At 36.6% G+C, this 13,449-nt stretch overlaps 3 protein-coding genes and 1 long non-coding RNA gene across 9 annotated transcripts; 3 read left to right on the forward strand and 1 right to left on the reverse strand.

Annotated features, from left to right (window-relative positions):
- The first annotated feature begins 1,505 nt into the window (after nt 1-1,505).
- Nucleotides 1,506-2,803, forward strand: LOC105283861 (nicastrin). 2 transcript variants are annotated; one of them, XM_026974285.1, is made up of 3 exons: nt 1,506-1,937; nt 2,013-2,365; nt 2,616-2,803. In XM_026974285.1, exons 1-2 carry the CDS (start codon nt 1,621-1,623, stop codon nt 2,113-2,115), a joined length of 420 nt encoding a protein of 139 aa, XP_026830086.1. In that variant the 5' UTR covers nt 1,506-1,620; the 3' UTR covers nt 2,116-2,365; nt 2,616-2,803. The 2 variants fall into 2 exon arrangements, with proteins under 2 accessions (XP_026830086.1, XP_026830089.1); XM_026974288.1 differs by having other exon boundaries at nt 2,022-2,365.
- A 69-nt stretch (nt 2,804-2,872) lies between these two features.
- On the reverse strand, nt 2,873-5,263 carry LOC113563116. The gene is made up of 2 exons (XR_003407327.1): nt 5,106-5,263; nt 2,873-5,022 (listed from the first exon to the last, which is right to left on the reverse strand). It is a non-coding gene; the product is annotated as an uncharacterized LOC113563116 (long non-coding RNA).
- Nucleotides 5,264-5,358: 95 nt separating this feature from the next.
- LOC105283862 (serine/arginine-rich splicing factor 7-like) lies at nt 5,359-8,662 on the forward strand. Of its 5 annotated transcripts, none has more exons than XR_003407326.1 (5): nt 5,359-5,451; nt 5,813-5,887; nt 6,110-6,483; nt 7,127-7,513; nt 8,039-8,158. XR_003407326.1 is itself a non-coding variant. In XM_011346970.2 (5 exons), the coding sequence occupies exons 2-4, from the start codon at nt 5,879-5,881 to the stop codon at nt 8,229-8,231; spliced, it is 576 nt and encodes a 191-aa protein (XP_011345272.1). In that variant the 5' UTR covers nt 5,427-5,451; nt 5,813-5,878; the 3' UTR covers nt 8,232-8,234; nt 8,309-8,662. The 5 variants fall into 5 exon arrangements, 4 of the variants coding, with proteins under 4 accessions (XP_011345274.1, XP_011345272.1, XP_026830074.1 ...); XM_011346970.2 differs by lacking the exon at nt 7,127-7,513 and adding an exon at nt 8,309-8,662 and having other exon boundaries at nt 5,427-5,451; nt 8,039-8,234; XM_011346969.3 differs by lacking the exons at nt 5,359-5,451; nt 7,127-7,513 and adding exons at nt 5,697-5,715; nt 8,309-8,662 and having other exon boundaries at nt 8,039-8,234.
- Nucleotides 8,663-8,793: 131 nt separating this feature from the next.
- On the forward strand, nt 8,794-13,194 carry LOC105283864 (ankyrin-3). The gene is made up of 3 exons (XM_011346973.3): nt 8,794-10,622; nt 11,394-11,734; nt 12,296-13,194. Exons 1-3 carry the CDS (start codon nt 9,709-9,711, stop codon nt 12,853-12,855), a joined length of 1,815 nt encoding a protein of 604 aa, XP_011345275.1. The 5' UTR covers nt 8,794-9,708; the 3' UTR covers nt 12,856-13,194.
- Nucleotides 13,195-13,449: the final 255 nt, after the last annotated feature.

Below are 13,449 nucleotides of genomic sequence, written 5' to 3' on the forward strand. Positions count from 1 at the left end.
TACATGGTAGAAATTGTTCCTTATCGCATATATCTTGATATAACATTTTCAAACTTTCGATATTAATTAAAAAGCCAAGGACTGCCGTTTTACGATTAGAACGTACTACTAATTGCCCATTTTCAAATTTTAAGTTTAACAAATATTCTTTGCATTCCTCCAGTTTACATAAAACTGATTCGTAATTATCTGGATTTATTGGACGTTTATAAAACTTTTGTTGTAAATTTCTAGAATTAAAAATATCAAATAAGTCGTTCATCATCTGCAGGAATTCCTCTGTTGCTTCAGATTGTGCAAACTTATCGATATTACCAACTAAACAAACAGATGATATAGTTCATTGTCGATAGGTGACACTACTAGTAGCTCGTAAAGACATGGCCGACGATCAAATCCCCCTCCCCGCCATTGCTTCACCCCCTCAGACCTATGCTCTCTCCCTTAACTCCGTGACTGCGCCATCCATATGTAAAAGTGGTCGTGAAAAAAGAAGGAGAGGACATGAAGACGGCCAATCTCTCTCTCTTTCTATTCAACGCTTAGAAAGAGAGAGAAATTGGCCGTCTTCACATCCTCTCCTTCTCATTTTTCCTGAGCATACGATACAGCTATGGATGGTGCAGTCCATATCTCCATGTCTATGATACTATTGAACAGATTGTACGAAACTTATCATTAACTTTTGGCCCGGATTGTACTGCGAGTAATTGCGCATGCGTCCCGCACATCAGACAAAGACAGACCGTGACCTGAAAATCTACTGTCTCACGGCCACTTTTCGCTTACGGTCGAAGCATAACAGTGCTGAGTGCCTCTTCCAGTATTATTATGGGTGTTTTCCAGCAACGACACAGTGCGACACAGTGCGACACAGTGTATCATTCTATCTTCTTTCAATATCAGCGAACAACAAAGATAGAATGATACACTGTGTCACACTGTGTCGTTGCTGGAAAACACCCTATATCTCAGTGATAAAGGCCTGTGTCCATGATCCAAGACCTTTGTCAAAGTTCTAGTTCCGAGAAAAATTTACTAAAACTTGGATCGTGGACACAAGGCTTTACATAAAAGCTGCATGTTGATCGGCTACACATTTCTCGGACCTAGAACTTTGATTCGTATACACTTGACCGGAATTGAACGTAATTTTAAGAAACTGCTATATACAATCGTTTGTATTTCGTTTGAAGAGTAATGAAGTGTGATTAAAAAGGTTTGTGAGTCCCTCAGTTAATTGTAATTAATTAATTATTTTTGCTTAACGTATTTAGCCGGAACAGATTAGCCGGAATAACTTCAAACGATATTTTTGTATGGAATCGTTTGTATTTTGTTTGTAGAGTACTGAAGTGTGATCAAAAAGGTTTGTGAGTCCCTCAGTTAATTGTAATTAAATGTTTATTACTCGGTAGTTAGCCGGAATATAGATTTTAGTTCATGTTAAAAGAAAAAGGCGCCACTGTTCCCTGAAATTCTATTGACAGTTTCCCTTCTATGGTATTGAGAGTTGATGTTGCACACGTAATCCATATGGTTTATCGATAGTCTGTTTTAAAGTTATCCTTTTAAGGAAAGGCATTTGATTACATAGGATCAAGTCGTATAATCTACAATATGAAGCAGAACAATTTTAACGCTCTCGGTGGGATTAATCTGAAGTTGGATGATATCAAGAGTGTGATCGAGTTCGGCCAACTGGGCAAAGAGAAAATAGTTCTCCATAGCAGCAGTAAAGATGATACCACAGATCGTTTGAGTAAAGTGTTGAATGCATCGATTCTAGATGATAGCGTACCACCTACATCTGTGCAAAGTTTTCTGGAGGCGAGGCCCAGTCTAACGACTGTTGTTATAACCAATCATGGAAAAAAATTTTTAAATCGATACTACAACAGTATCTTGGACGACGGGGAAAATCTTGGTTTTAATAGGTACACAATCTGTTCGATTTCGACATACGTTTTATGCATTTTTCATTATTAAGATTTTCCTGTATCATGTTTTAAAAATGATAGTGACGGGCGAGTCAGCGCCGCAGTCTGCCGATCTGCCGATACCGCTGGAAGATCTCGTCGCAGAAATGTTATATTGCTACATCCAAAGTGCTAAATGCACTCGGTTTCATGCAGCCTCGACATCCGGTGCTAAATTGATCAATCAGATTTTGCCACTGTACGTCGGTGTGCACTGAGCGCCCAATGCCGTGACGACGTTAACTGGACAGCTTCTAGCCTTGCTGTCTGGCAAGAAATTCAGCGACATAAATGAAACGACTTGTCACAAAAACTGCCTCACATGGATGGGTGAATACAATTTTACAGAAATATGCATAAACTCAACCGTCAATTATAGTACAGCTGTGAGTTCGGCATTTATCATTGACGGTAAAGCTGGAGACACAATGCGAGGCGATAGCGATAGGAACAGGGAATAACCAATCGCGTTACACGATTTGAGTACGGATGACCAAATCGAACAACGCGATTGGTTATTCCCTGTTCCTATCGCTATCGTCTCGCATTGTGTCTCCAGCTTAAGTTATGCGTTAATTACTTGTGCATTGCATATTTTCTGAAAGATTCTCTTGAATAATGGTTTCTCATTTTTAGGATATAATATGAAGTCTGATGTGTACTCTATGTAGACAGAGTCCATATGGCAAACGTTGAGCGTTAGAATGTTTCTTAAACCATCAGCAGCGACAGAACGTTTCAGCATGATCTTGGGTAGTCTGGTTGCCGGCACCTTAATCATATTGGTGTGGTTTATTAATAACCGAGCTGATGTGTTATTTAATTCGAGGTTCGTATGTAACGTAATATAATAAGAATCATGATATAGAAAATCATAATGAAAAAGCCACAGGTTATTCACAAAATGTGTTTGAGAAACTTTTATTATAAGAATAACATTAATTTAGCAAGTAAAACATGTGATCGACAACATGAATTCTATTCTAATTTCTCCTAAACATTATCTAATCCCAAACAATAGTAAACATAATAAACAGACATTGCATTGAATAACTTTGTCCCATGGAAATTTAACAGGAGATGAACCCTATTAGATTGTTTTATTAATGATATAATTTTGTTACAGGAGAACCGTCGATTGCTAGGAACATGCCGCGGACCACATATCAATTACCAGGTTGGATCATCATCACCAAGATCAGAATGTTCCAATAACTAGCCTTTACTGTATGTGTGGTGCGCCCTCGGACAATCTATAATTTAATTCAAAATATTCAAATAGTGTTACACGCGTATCATTGCCATTGCAGTTACTTTATTTATCGTTATTTATCGTTTTTCATACATCACGTTCAATTGTGAAAATAAGTGATACGTTTTTAATATCTTAAGTTCGTTTTAGACTATGCAATCAACGGCAAGCAATTCTTGCAGCAAAAATTTGCTCAAGAAATTGCGTCAAATCTAGCGCAATATATTATAATATATTGCATAGTCTAAAACGGGCTTTAGTGTAAATATATTTCTTTGCATTTTTCCAAATTATTAATTAAAAATATGTATTAAAAAAACGGACAATAAAACATTCCATCATTTTAACAGCATTTCACGTATACATGTGCGTGCATGCGAGATTATTAAAGAACAAATTTCAATAATGATATAAATTTGTTAGTAAACATGCAAATTGTTCAAATCTGTAATGTGTAAAAATACATTGTTTTTTATTTCTCTAACCGAGTTTGTTTTATTATCTAGATCTAGAAACAATTAAAATATTTATAAATGGTAATTAAAATTTAGGCTCTGTTGCCGATAGCTTTAAGTTTACAAAATACAATGCTGTATTGCTCTTCATTAAAACGTGGGACGAATACGATGTAGGAATATATACATATATAAACGCAGAATTAATAAATAGTATTATATATAATAATATAACTATATATATAACTATGATAAGAATAAAACAAAGAAATAATGCAAGCGTCATGGCGTTTATTATCATGAAATATCTTACTTAACATCTTACAGCTTGATGTACACGGGAAAGAAGTGTTTAATTTATATATATTTATGCTTTTTTTAGTATGCATGGTAAGTATATAATGGCTTAAATCATTCAACATCATAGAAGGGAAACTGTCAATAGAATTTCAGGGAACAGTGGCGCCTTTTTCTTTTAACATGAGGAACTAAAATCTATATTCCGGCCATTCCGGCTAACTACCGAGTAATAAACATTTAATTACAATTAACTGAGGGACTCACAAACCTTTTTGATCACACTTCAGTACTCTACAAACAAAATACAAACGATTCCATACAAAAATATTGTTTGAAGTTATTCCGGCTAATCTGTTCCGGCTAAATACGTTAAGCAAAAATAATTAATTAATTACAATTAACTGAGGGACTCACAAACCTTTTTAATCACACTTCATTACTCTTCAAACGAAATACAAACGATTGTATATAGCAGTTCCTTAAAATTACGTTCAATTCCGGTCAAGTGTATACGAATAGAACTTTGACCAAGAACTTGGATCGTGGACACAAGGCTTAAAGGTGCCGTTTCATGCAGCGAAATAATCGCCGCGAATGAAGGTCACGTGATCATTCGCTGTTCGCTAGCGAGTAATCGCTGTTCGCTGAAAAGTTTCAGCTTGTAGCGAATATTCGCAAGGAGCGAATATGTCTGCTCCAACTAAGAATGTTAACTTTTCAAATTGAGTTGCAGACATGCGTATGTAATTATTAAATCTCAAATCTTCTAAAACGAGTTTAGGTAGCACAGCATGAAAGAATCCATGCACTTTCCTTTCTTGAAAAATGGGTGCTATCCAATATTTCTTTTTACAATATCTTTTTTTCCACTTTTTCTCAAATGTAAAAGTGTAGCTGCAACTGCAGCAGTTTTCCTTTTCTGTATAATATAATAATAATTTGCTTATACATGTTGCAATAACCACTGCAGTTGATGGTTATACCAAGTCCAGTTTATAACCGACTCGTCGTCCATTACAAAGATTTCAAGATTTTCCTACAAAGTAATAATTTAATCTATATTTGTTAAATATAATATTTAAAAGCATTTCAAAACAACTATGTATAATATTTTCTTACTATTGTTGACATGCAACCATACAGATGTGACGCTCACAAACTATTCGTGGCGAATTATTCGTCACTTCGCGGCGAATTATTCGCTACTCACTAAAAATCATTCGCAGCGAAAAATTCGCTGCATGAAAAGGCACCTTAAGGCTTGTGTCCACAATCCAAGAACTTTGTCAAAGTCTAGTTCCGAGAAATGTGTAGTCAATGAACTTACAGTTTTTACATAAAAGCTGCATGTTGATTGGCTACACATTTCTCGGACCTAGAATTTTGACCAAGAACTTGGATCGTGGACACAAGGCTTTAAGGTCATCTCTCTCTCAGCATCATTCCAAATCAAGGCAAATAATAGGTGCGTCCATTCTAATATTATAGTTCTGCTTTGTACTTATCTCGTAGCAGTCTTCTTGATTAAAATTCCGTAAATAATATATTATTTATTTCTTAATTTGGCTGCAATTTTGAATAGACTAAACGTAGTTTGCATGAACGCCACTAGAAGTCTCTATATGTCTCTTGTCGATTGTTAGGAAAAGAGTGCGTTCTTTGTTTGTGATCCGTAACGAGAGTGATATTAAAAAAGAGGTGGTTTTGCGAAATGGTTTATAATCAGTTTGTAATTGTTTATAATTTGTTTATCAAATCGACATAGCACGAAGCTGTCGACCATACACTCCGAATTAATAAAATAAAATATAACAAAATATTTTCAGACGAAATAACAGTTTCAACAGTTTCTTGTCAGTTTGGATTTGTGCGTAACTTACAAGCCGAGTAAAATGAGCAAGGTATTAAAAAGAGTTTAATTACCGACGATATAATATAACATATAATGTTTTCTTAAAAAAGAATAGCTTAAAAAAAACGTAAGAATTCCTTTTCTTTAATTACGCGTTTTATTCGATGTTATGTCTTTCGATGTAGATATGCCGAGGAGTGAGAAAATGTTTAACTATGCATTTGTTTTCTCTGTTAGGTTTTTATTGTCTCATTATTTATGTACTTATTAGGTGTCGCGTTACTCGTCTGACGGCAAGGTTTACGTGGGAGACTTAGGGAGCAATGCTAGTAAGCAGGATTTGGAGGATGCATTTTCTTACTATGGACCATTACAAAATGTCTGGGTTGCCAGAAATCCTCCTGGATTCGCTTTCGTTGAATTTGAGGATCAGAGAGACGCGGAGGATGCAGTGAGAGGATTGGACGGTCGCACTATATGTGGAAGACGTGTCCGTGTAGAATTGTCAAACGGAAAGAAACTAAGAGACAGAGGTTTATCGAGAAAAGGTAGACCGTTTCATCCCGAGGACAGATGTTACGAATGTGGCGAAAGAGGTCACTATGCAAGAGATTGCCATCGTCAAAGGAGCTCTCACAAAAAGAGGTAAGACTTTTTTTGTCTAAGACTTCTTCAAGTGGAAGTAATAATTCTTTTATAATAATAAATTTTGTTATAAAAATGCAATATCCCTAATTTGGGCATCTAAAATTTATACACATTACAGTTTTTAGATTTTATTATCTCGAACTGCATTGGAAGTTCTTGTCTTCTTACATGTTACGAGAAGTAATCCTATAAAGTAGAAAAGTATCGCAACATAGTTATGGAGAAGTAGCTTTATATTTTCGCTACACAAATCAAAATACAAATCCAAGCGATTGCAATATTCTGTTTTACCTAAATTACTTGTATTTAGATTTTTGTGGATCTTTATTCCATACTTAATTAATTTTCTGATAATTTATAATTAGAAAGCAAGATTATAGCAATGTCTTCAATAAGATGATTTACATTGAGTTATGTGAGAAAAATATTTGACTTAAAAGAGAATGTCATAAATATTGTAATCAATGTGCTAATTTCGTATATAGTTGTGCAAAAAAATTTACACAATTTAGGTTGTGTTTGTTGAATAAATATTCGTTAAGAACTATTCAGAGACAATTGATAATGATTAAAAGAGAAAGATTAGAAAACATTAACTGTAAGGTACTGTGATCGATGTAACATTACCCATTATTTATAGGAGTTGCGGCTGAGCATATACGATGCACAAAAATGTATATTGCTACCTCATCGTAGTCGCGCGCATCGATTCACGCCTTGGGTTCACGTTTGTGACACGTCGCGGATCGTAGTTACAGAATAGAACATCTACTTTAGATTCCCTTTGCACACTTTGCGAGTGAGAAATACGGCTAAAAGAATATGGGTGTATACGGAGCGACTAGTTCTACGCATCCACTACTGATCTCCACTGGATACTGATCTACTGGCCAATGGCTGATCTTAAACCAAAAGTTTAAGCATATCTCTGGCGTTCTTCGTTCAAAATAGTCGTTGTCGTCCTCGTCGTCCTCGTCGTCGTCGTCGTGGTCTTAGTCTTGATCTTTGGTCTTCGTCTTGGTCTTACGTTAGTCTCGGTCTTGGTCTTGGTCTTGGTTTTTAACAGTTATTGAGAGAGAACTATTCAGAAGTTTCTTGAACCGCCCTTCATCCAATCATCTTCGATCCTCTATTCTGTATAAATTATTCATTCGCTTTCTCTCGTACAGCCGCTTGTCACATGATTTTGTCTCTTGTAAACAGCCAGAAAAATAGTGTACACACACACATACACATGTTAGTATTATTATGCATATAACATGTACGAATTAAGAAAATAATAATTGCATATATTTGCGAAGATAATTGGAAAGAGGTTGGTTCGATAATGCGTTTTAATATGGGTCTTAATAGCTAACCGGTAGTAAAAGTGGAATACTGTCAATAATTTCAGATATTCTATACAATTTGAAAATTAATATTTAATCAATAATCTCCAATTGTAAAAAACAATAGAGAAGTCACGTTTGATACTTAAAAGAATAGATGAAAATATATCATATAATCGTACAATTGTTATCTCAAGTTTTATTTACGACGATTTTTACTTCAGGTTGTCCCACTCGCGATCAAAATCACGATCGCGATCACGGTCGCGCTCAAGATCTCGCTCGCGATCGTCATGGCGCAGTCGATCCTGTAGCAGAAATTCCTCTACCAAAAATGATCGCAATAAACGGAAGTCTGATTCCAGGAACCGTGACAAATCTAAATCTCGTTTGGACTCTAAATCGCGAAGCAGCTGAACGGTAAGTTTTGTAAATATTATATGTCGATATTATCGTTGAATTAACATAATATATCAGACATGTTTCTATTTCAGTGAACATGTGTATATGTACACACACACACACATACACACGGTCAATCGACTCTTGATATATTTCTTTGATTTAATTAGAAAGTTGCGACCTCTACGAAATTTCAACAATAATTAGAGCAACCTCTTTTTTTATTTAACATTAAACATTAAAAAGGCGCATACGAAAGGTATGATTTTTGATCCTTATAATAGGAGTGTATAAATATCTAAGGTATTGTTACTTTTCTGTAAGACAAAAAGAGAAACATTGTAGTTTCGATTATATAAGTTAGGTTTACATAAGTAGATATTTATTGTTCGTGTTTAAGTTAATGTAAATTAATGTTTAATAAAGTTTTCAGACATGTACCACGAGCATTGAACTGTACTTATTTCTCATTCTAATTAATGTTCATTTTGCCAAAATTACAAGTCCACGCACGTTAAACATTTAGCGTAGCTTCAGGTTTAACGTAAAAATTATTCTCCTCCTTTTATTCACATATACATTTGCGCGTTTCATTGCAATCGCAACAGGGCGTCGCCGAATTTTCTATCGTCTCTCTTAAGATCTTTTTGCTTCATCGCGGTACCTGACAGAAGGCGAGTACATAGACGTACCAATCGTGTGAACTGAATCACACTTGAAGGATTTTAAGTAAAAAAGCTGCATTAATGATTCAGTGAAAGATAAATTGTTCACTGATTTAGTTCTATTGTAAATTATTCTCTTATAAATATTACATCTATTACATACGTATTCTCAAATTTTAATTTTAATTAAAAATTTTGAATATAATTAATTTCTTCATACAGAAATACAGGTATATTGAAGAAAAAAGTACCTTCTCTCTTTTTTTAAATTTATAATATTATTACAAGTATGTTTGGTGTTACCGTATTTCTCGACAAATTCAACAACTACTTATCAGTCTGACTGCTGCAAATTCCATTGGTTCGGCACCTATGGCTCGCCGGAGTTGGAGGATTAAGGAGTACGCAGGTCTGCGAAGTGGGGCAGGCAACGAAAGGTCTGCAACGCACGCAAAATGCGGAACGTAGCCGCATGTGGAGATGTGGAGGGAGACGAAGAAAACGAAAATGAGGCGGAGGAAGAAAGGGAGAAGTTGATGCAGGCAGGATGAAGCCGCAATAGCGAAGCGTTATAAAACGCCTGAAAGTGCCGGCGGCTTCTGCTTGTCTCGATTCTTTTCAACGATCTCTGCTCTACTCGTGTGCTCCATTCACGTCTCATTGGTGTGTCTTTTCTCTCTCTCTCTTGACTTTTTTTTAATACAACACGTGTTTTATTGTACGGTTACCAACGATACGCGCGTTGATCGTATGATTCGTGTATTATTCTGCGTTGAAAGTACCTCTCTCGTCGTTTAAGCGCGAGCGAATTAATCGGGGTCAATTAAATGTCGCGCGTGATGACTTCCGCATACGAGACGATGATAGAATGCGAACAGCGAAAGATGACAACTCCATGCAGGTCCGTGAAAACTTGTTTCGACGATTGTGAACCGGACAATCCAGGCCCTTTGCTCGCCGGCCGGATGAAGAAAATCCCGTCATCATTACTGGCCAGTCCCATAGTAAGTGAGCACTCGTCTCTCGAGGAATCTGCGATCTCTTCTTCTGCAGAAAACATTTTACCCGGCGAATCGTACGGTGAAAACGTCAACGAAGGAGCACGCGAGAAGGAAGACAATGACGAGGAGAGAAACTTGGGCATTTTCCTGAATTTGATAAGCGATACTTCGGAAATGGACAAATCCAGGAGTGAGGAATTCGAAAGTACGAGCAACGATAAATGTAAGGAGACGAACGGGAACGAGAAGAAGGAATCGATTTCGATTTCAACAGCGTACGGTACTATGATGGAAGGTGCACCCACGTGCAGAGCAGCGAGGCAGGAGCAGATCAGGGAGGAGAGAAAATTTAAAGACCAGGAGAAGAATAAAAAAAATCAAATCGTGCTGGAAATTCAAATGCAGGAACGAAATGCGGCATTCGATGGTGGTAACGTTCACGCTGACGGGGACGCCCAAGTCTCCACGGTAATGACGGACGTGCGAATTTATTGTGAGAACGTGGCGGAGCTTCGCCTGGACAAGGACGAGGGTCGCGTCGAAGACGCTGAAATTATAACAGGACAACAGGACGATGGCAACAAATTGTTCTACGACGCTGTGCGATCGGGAAATGCTAAACGTGTCTCAGCATTAATCTCCAGCGGCTGCGTGCAAAATCTGGATGAACCGGATTGGAACGTGTCGGGCGATCCGTCCTTACTAGTAGCGGCCACGAATCATTATCTACCTGTACTCAGGTAAAATTTTCAGGTGAAATATGCGAAACATGCGAAACGTTTCTCGTGAAACTTAAATGAAAATAAACCAAGTTACAGTCTCTTGCATAATTTTTTTCTTGCCAAGATTTGTGCAAAGGTATACGTCCTTTCGGCAATAAATCATTGAAGCGCTCGCGCTTCTTTTAAAATTTAAACAATCGGCACTTTTTATTACTAATTTATTTATCTGGAAAATTGATTTATCGTGATAAATATAGAAAGAAACTATAAAATATGTAAAAATTATTATATAAATTGTCTCTTAGGTTTATTTATAGACTTGTAATTTTAATAGTTCAAATTACATTTTGACATAATTACTTAAAAAAATTATTCAAAGCTCAGACTTGTACGTGTAAAATATTTTTGGTAATTCTAAAACTTGATAATTCTATAAATAGCTTAGATGATAACTTAATAACAGATATTCATAATGTGCTTACATGTTCTTTGAGTCAATATGTATGACGCATCATCATAATAATTAGAAATATTTGTCCATAATATTAATACTTTATTCTCGCGTATTAATAATAATATGCGAGAATATACTATAAATCTATATTATAAATCTAATTATTTTAATAATTTTATGCTTATATTTTTATTTTTATGCTATATTTTTTATGCATTACTGAAACAAATACCTATATAAAAACGTATATATACGATATTATATTTTATACGTAATAATACACAGCATGACCAGGACACATATATGAATTTCTTGCAAGTTTTTGTCACGTGTAGTATACTATTGGCAAGTGGATGTGATCCAGCTGTGCGTTCGCCGCGCGGTGAAACAGCACTCCATCGAGTTATCTTAAACAGTGGACTGGGCAACATGTTACAACTCGTAGAGGATCTTTTAAAGCACGGCTGTCCACCAAGTGTTAAGGAAGCCGGCAGTGGATCGACCGCGCTGCATATGCTTTCCCGCCAGTTAGCTCACGCGCCGTTAAGGTCTCTTCATCACAATTTTGATGCGGCTCTGAAAACACTAGAATTATTGGCTCAAGCAGGACCTGTTAATGCCAAGGATCATCAAGGCCGAAGCGCCTTGCATATTTTGGCCTCGTCGACAATCTTTGGTACGACTATAATAATCTAGAATAATCAAGTTTATAAGTTTATATTTTTTTGAACTCTGAATAACTTTTTAATCAATTTTGTGTACCTTTTCCTTGAACATTATCGAGTTTAATTGACCAATTAAAAGTTGATCGATTGAAGTCTGAAGTTGGAATTTAAAATTAACATCACAAAATACAAATTTTTCCTTATATTCATTCGTATTCATTCAACTTAAGTTTTAAAAAATTATTAATCTCCGGTCACTTTGAACTCAGACGCTGCATGAGTGTCTCATTTTTCTAAAACGAATCCTGATTATTCACAGTCTATCTAGATTTTGGTGCGACTGGTACTGAAAAAAAGAACAAGACGTCAATCAGTTTTTATTAACTCTTTATTCAAAATATACTCCTTCTAAGTCAATATTCTGTGCATCCTTACATGGCATTTTCGAACTTTAATTTCTTAATTCACAATATTACCGGGTGAGAATTTTTTAAATAGTATAAACTCTTGTTATCTAATCAATGCAATGCCAATTGCAAAATTTTTTTATCGCAAATTTGTAAATCCCGCAGATAATCACAAGACTGACATCGAATCGCTGATCGAGACGCTCTTAGCTGCCGGGGTGAACACCGCACTGCAGAATGATCGCGGTGAGACGGCGCTCCACGAGAGCTTGGAGTGCAGTGCCTTGAATACAGCGATGCTGCTGATACCACGCACATCAGTGGGCATCGCATCACGGTACGGTGAGACCCCATTGCACATTGCCTCGCGGAAGAACCACGTCGATATCGTGGCGAAGTTGCTGGAGCACGGCGAAGACCCCAGCACGCAGGATGCCGGGGGTAACACACCCTTGCACCTCGCATCGGCGAGGGGATTTCATCAGACGGTATCGCTGTTGGTCACGTCGCCGTTAGCCCAATTAGAGAAGGTCAATATCGATGGTTTGACGGCGTTACAAGTCGCCGCCGAGAGTGGATTCATCAACGCCGTCAGGCTACTGCTGAAAGCTGGCGCTGATCCTAGCCAGACTATGCGCTATTGCGGGACCATTCTGCGCCGTCACCCCGATATCTCGCTCCTCATCGATCACGAATTGACCAGGCGTCGGCAACTCGCCGCCTGATTCATCCTGAATTGCGTTCAATAATTGCTAATTCAATATGTGTAATATCGAAGATTACTTTTATAGAATTAACGTAAGTTGTCATGCCAGTTGCTCAATATCGTGATTAATCTGTTTGGTTGTATAAAAGTGCAATTGTGAGATGCAATAATGCGAAATCATTGTCGTAAATCCCATAGGTCCATCCTCTGGCTGTAGTTCAAAGTGCATTTAATTTAAAAAAAAGACTGCAACGTTTACGATTTAGAATATGTAAGACTCTCGTTACGCGAATACCTGTTAACGTATTATTGTCATTGTATCTTGACGAAATAAAACCGATGTATCGATGATTTTTTACATTTTTGTCATCTTGTCAATTTCACCATTGTGATTATTATTGCATTTTAACACTTTACGTTTACGTTGTTATCACAATTAATTAATTGAGAGTGGGAATTAATAAAATGAGACAGTACGATTTTCAACATACATATACATTATTGTACATTTAAATACATTATTGTATATTTCGTAGATTTACATGAAATTAAGCCAGACTGAGTAAACTAGAACCGTGTCCACATGTGTACAATTGGACATGAATTTCAAACT

The sequence above is a fragment of the Ooceraea biroi genome, chromosome 1 (genome assembly GCF_003672135.1).
Source record: "Ooceraea biroi isolate clonal line C1 chromosome 1, Obir_v5.4, whole genome shotgun sequence".
NCBI classification, from domain to species: domain Eukaryota; kingdom Metazoa; phylum Arthropoda; class Insecta; order Hymenoptera; family Formicidae; genus Ooceraea; species Ooceraea biroi.

Bases quoted from the DNA above. Each gene is read 5' to 3' on its own strand.
- LOC105283864 (XM_011346973.3), top strand. From the start codon at position 9,709: ATGTCGCGCGTGATGACTTCCGCATACGAGACGATGATAGAATGCGAA. The intron at 10,623-11,393 runs GTAAAATTTTCA...TGTCACGTGTAG, and splicing joins CATTATCTACCTGTACTCAG to TATACTATTGGCAAGTGGAT. The intron at 11,735-12,295 runs GTACGACTATAA...TAAATCCCGCAG, and splicing joins GGCCTCGTCGACAATCTTTG to ATAATCACAAGACTGACATC.
- LOC105283861 (XM_026974285.1), top strand. From the start codon at position 1,621: ATGAAGCAGAACAATTTTAACGCTCTCGGTGGGATTAATCTGAAGTTG. The intron at 1,938-2,012 runs GTACACAATCTG...ATCATGTTTTAA, and splicing joins GAAAATCTTGGTTTTAATAG to AAATGATAGTGACGGGCGAG.
- LOC105283862 (XM_011346970.2), top strand. The intron at 6,484-8,038 runs GTAAGACTTTTT...TTTTTACTTCAG, and splicing joins AGGAGCTCTCACAAAAAGAG to GTTGTCCCACTCGCGATCAA.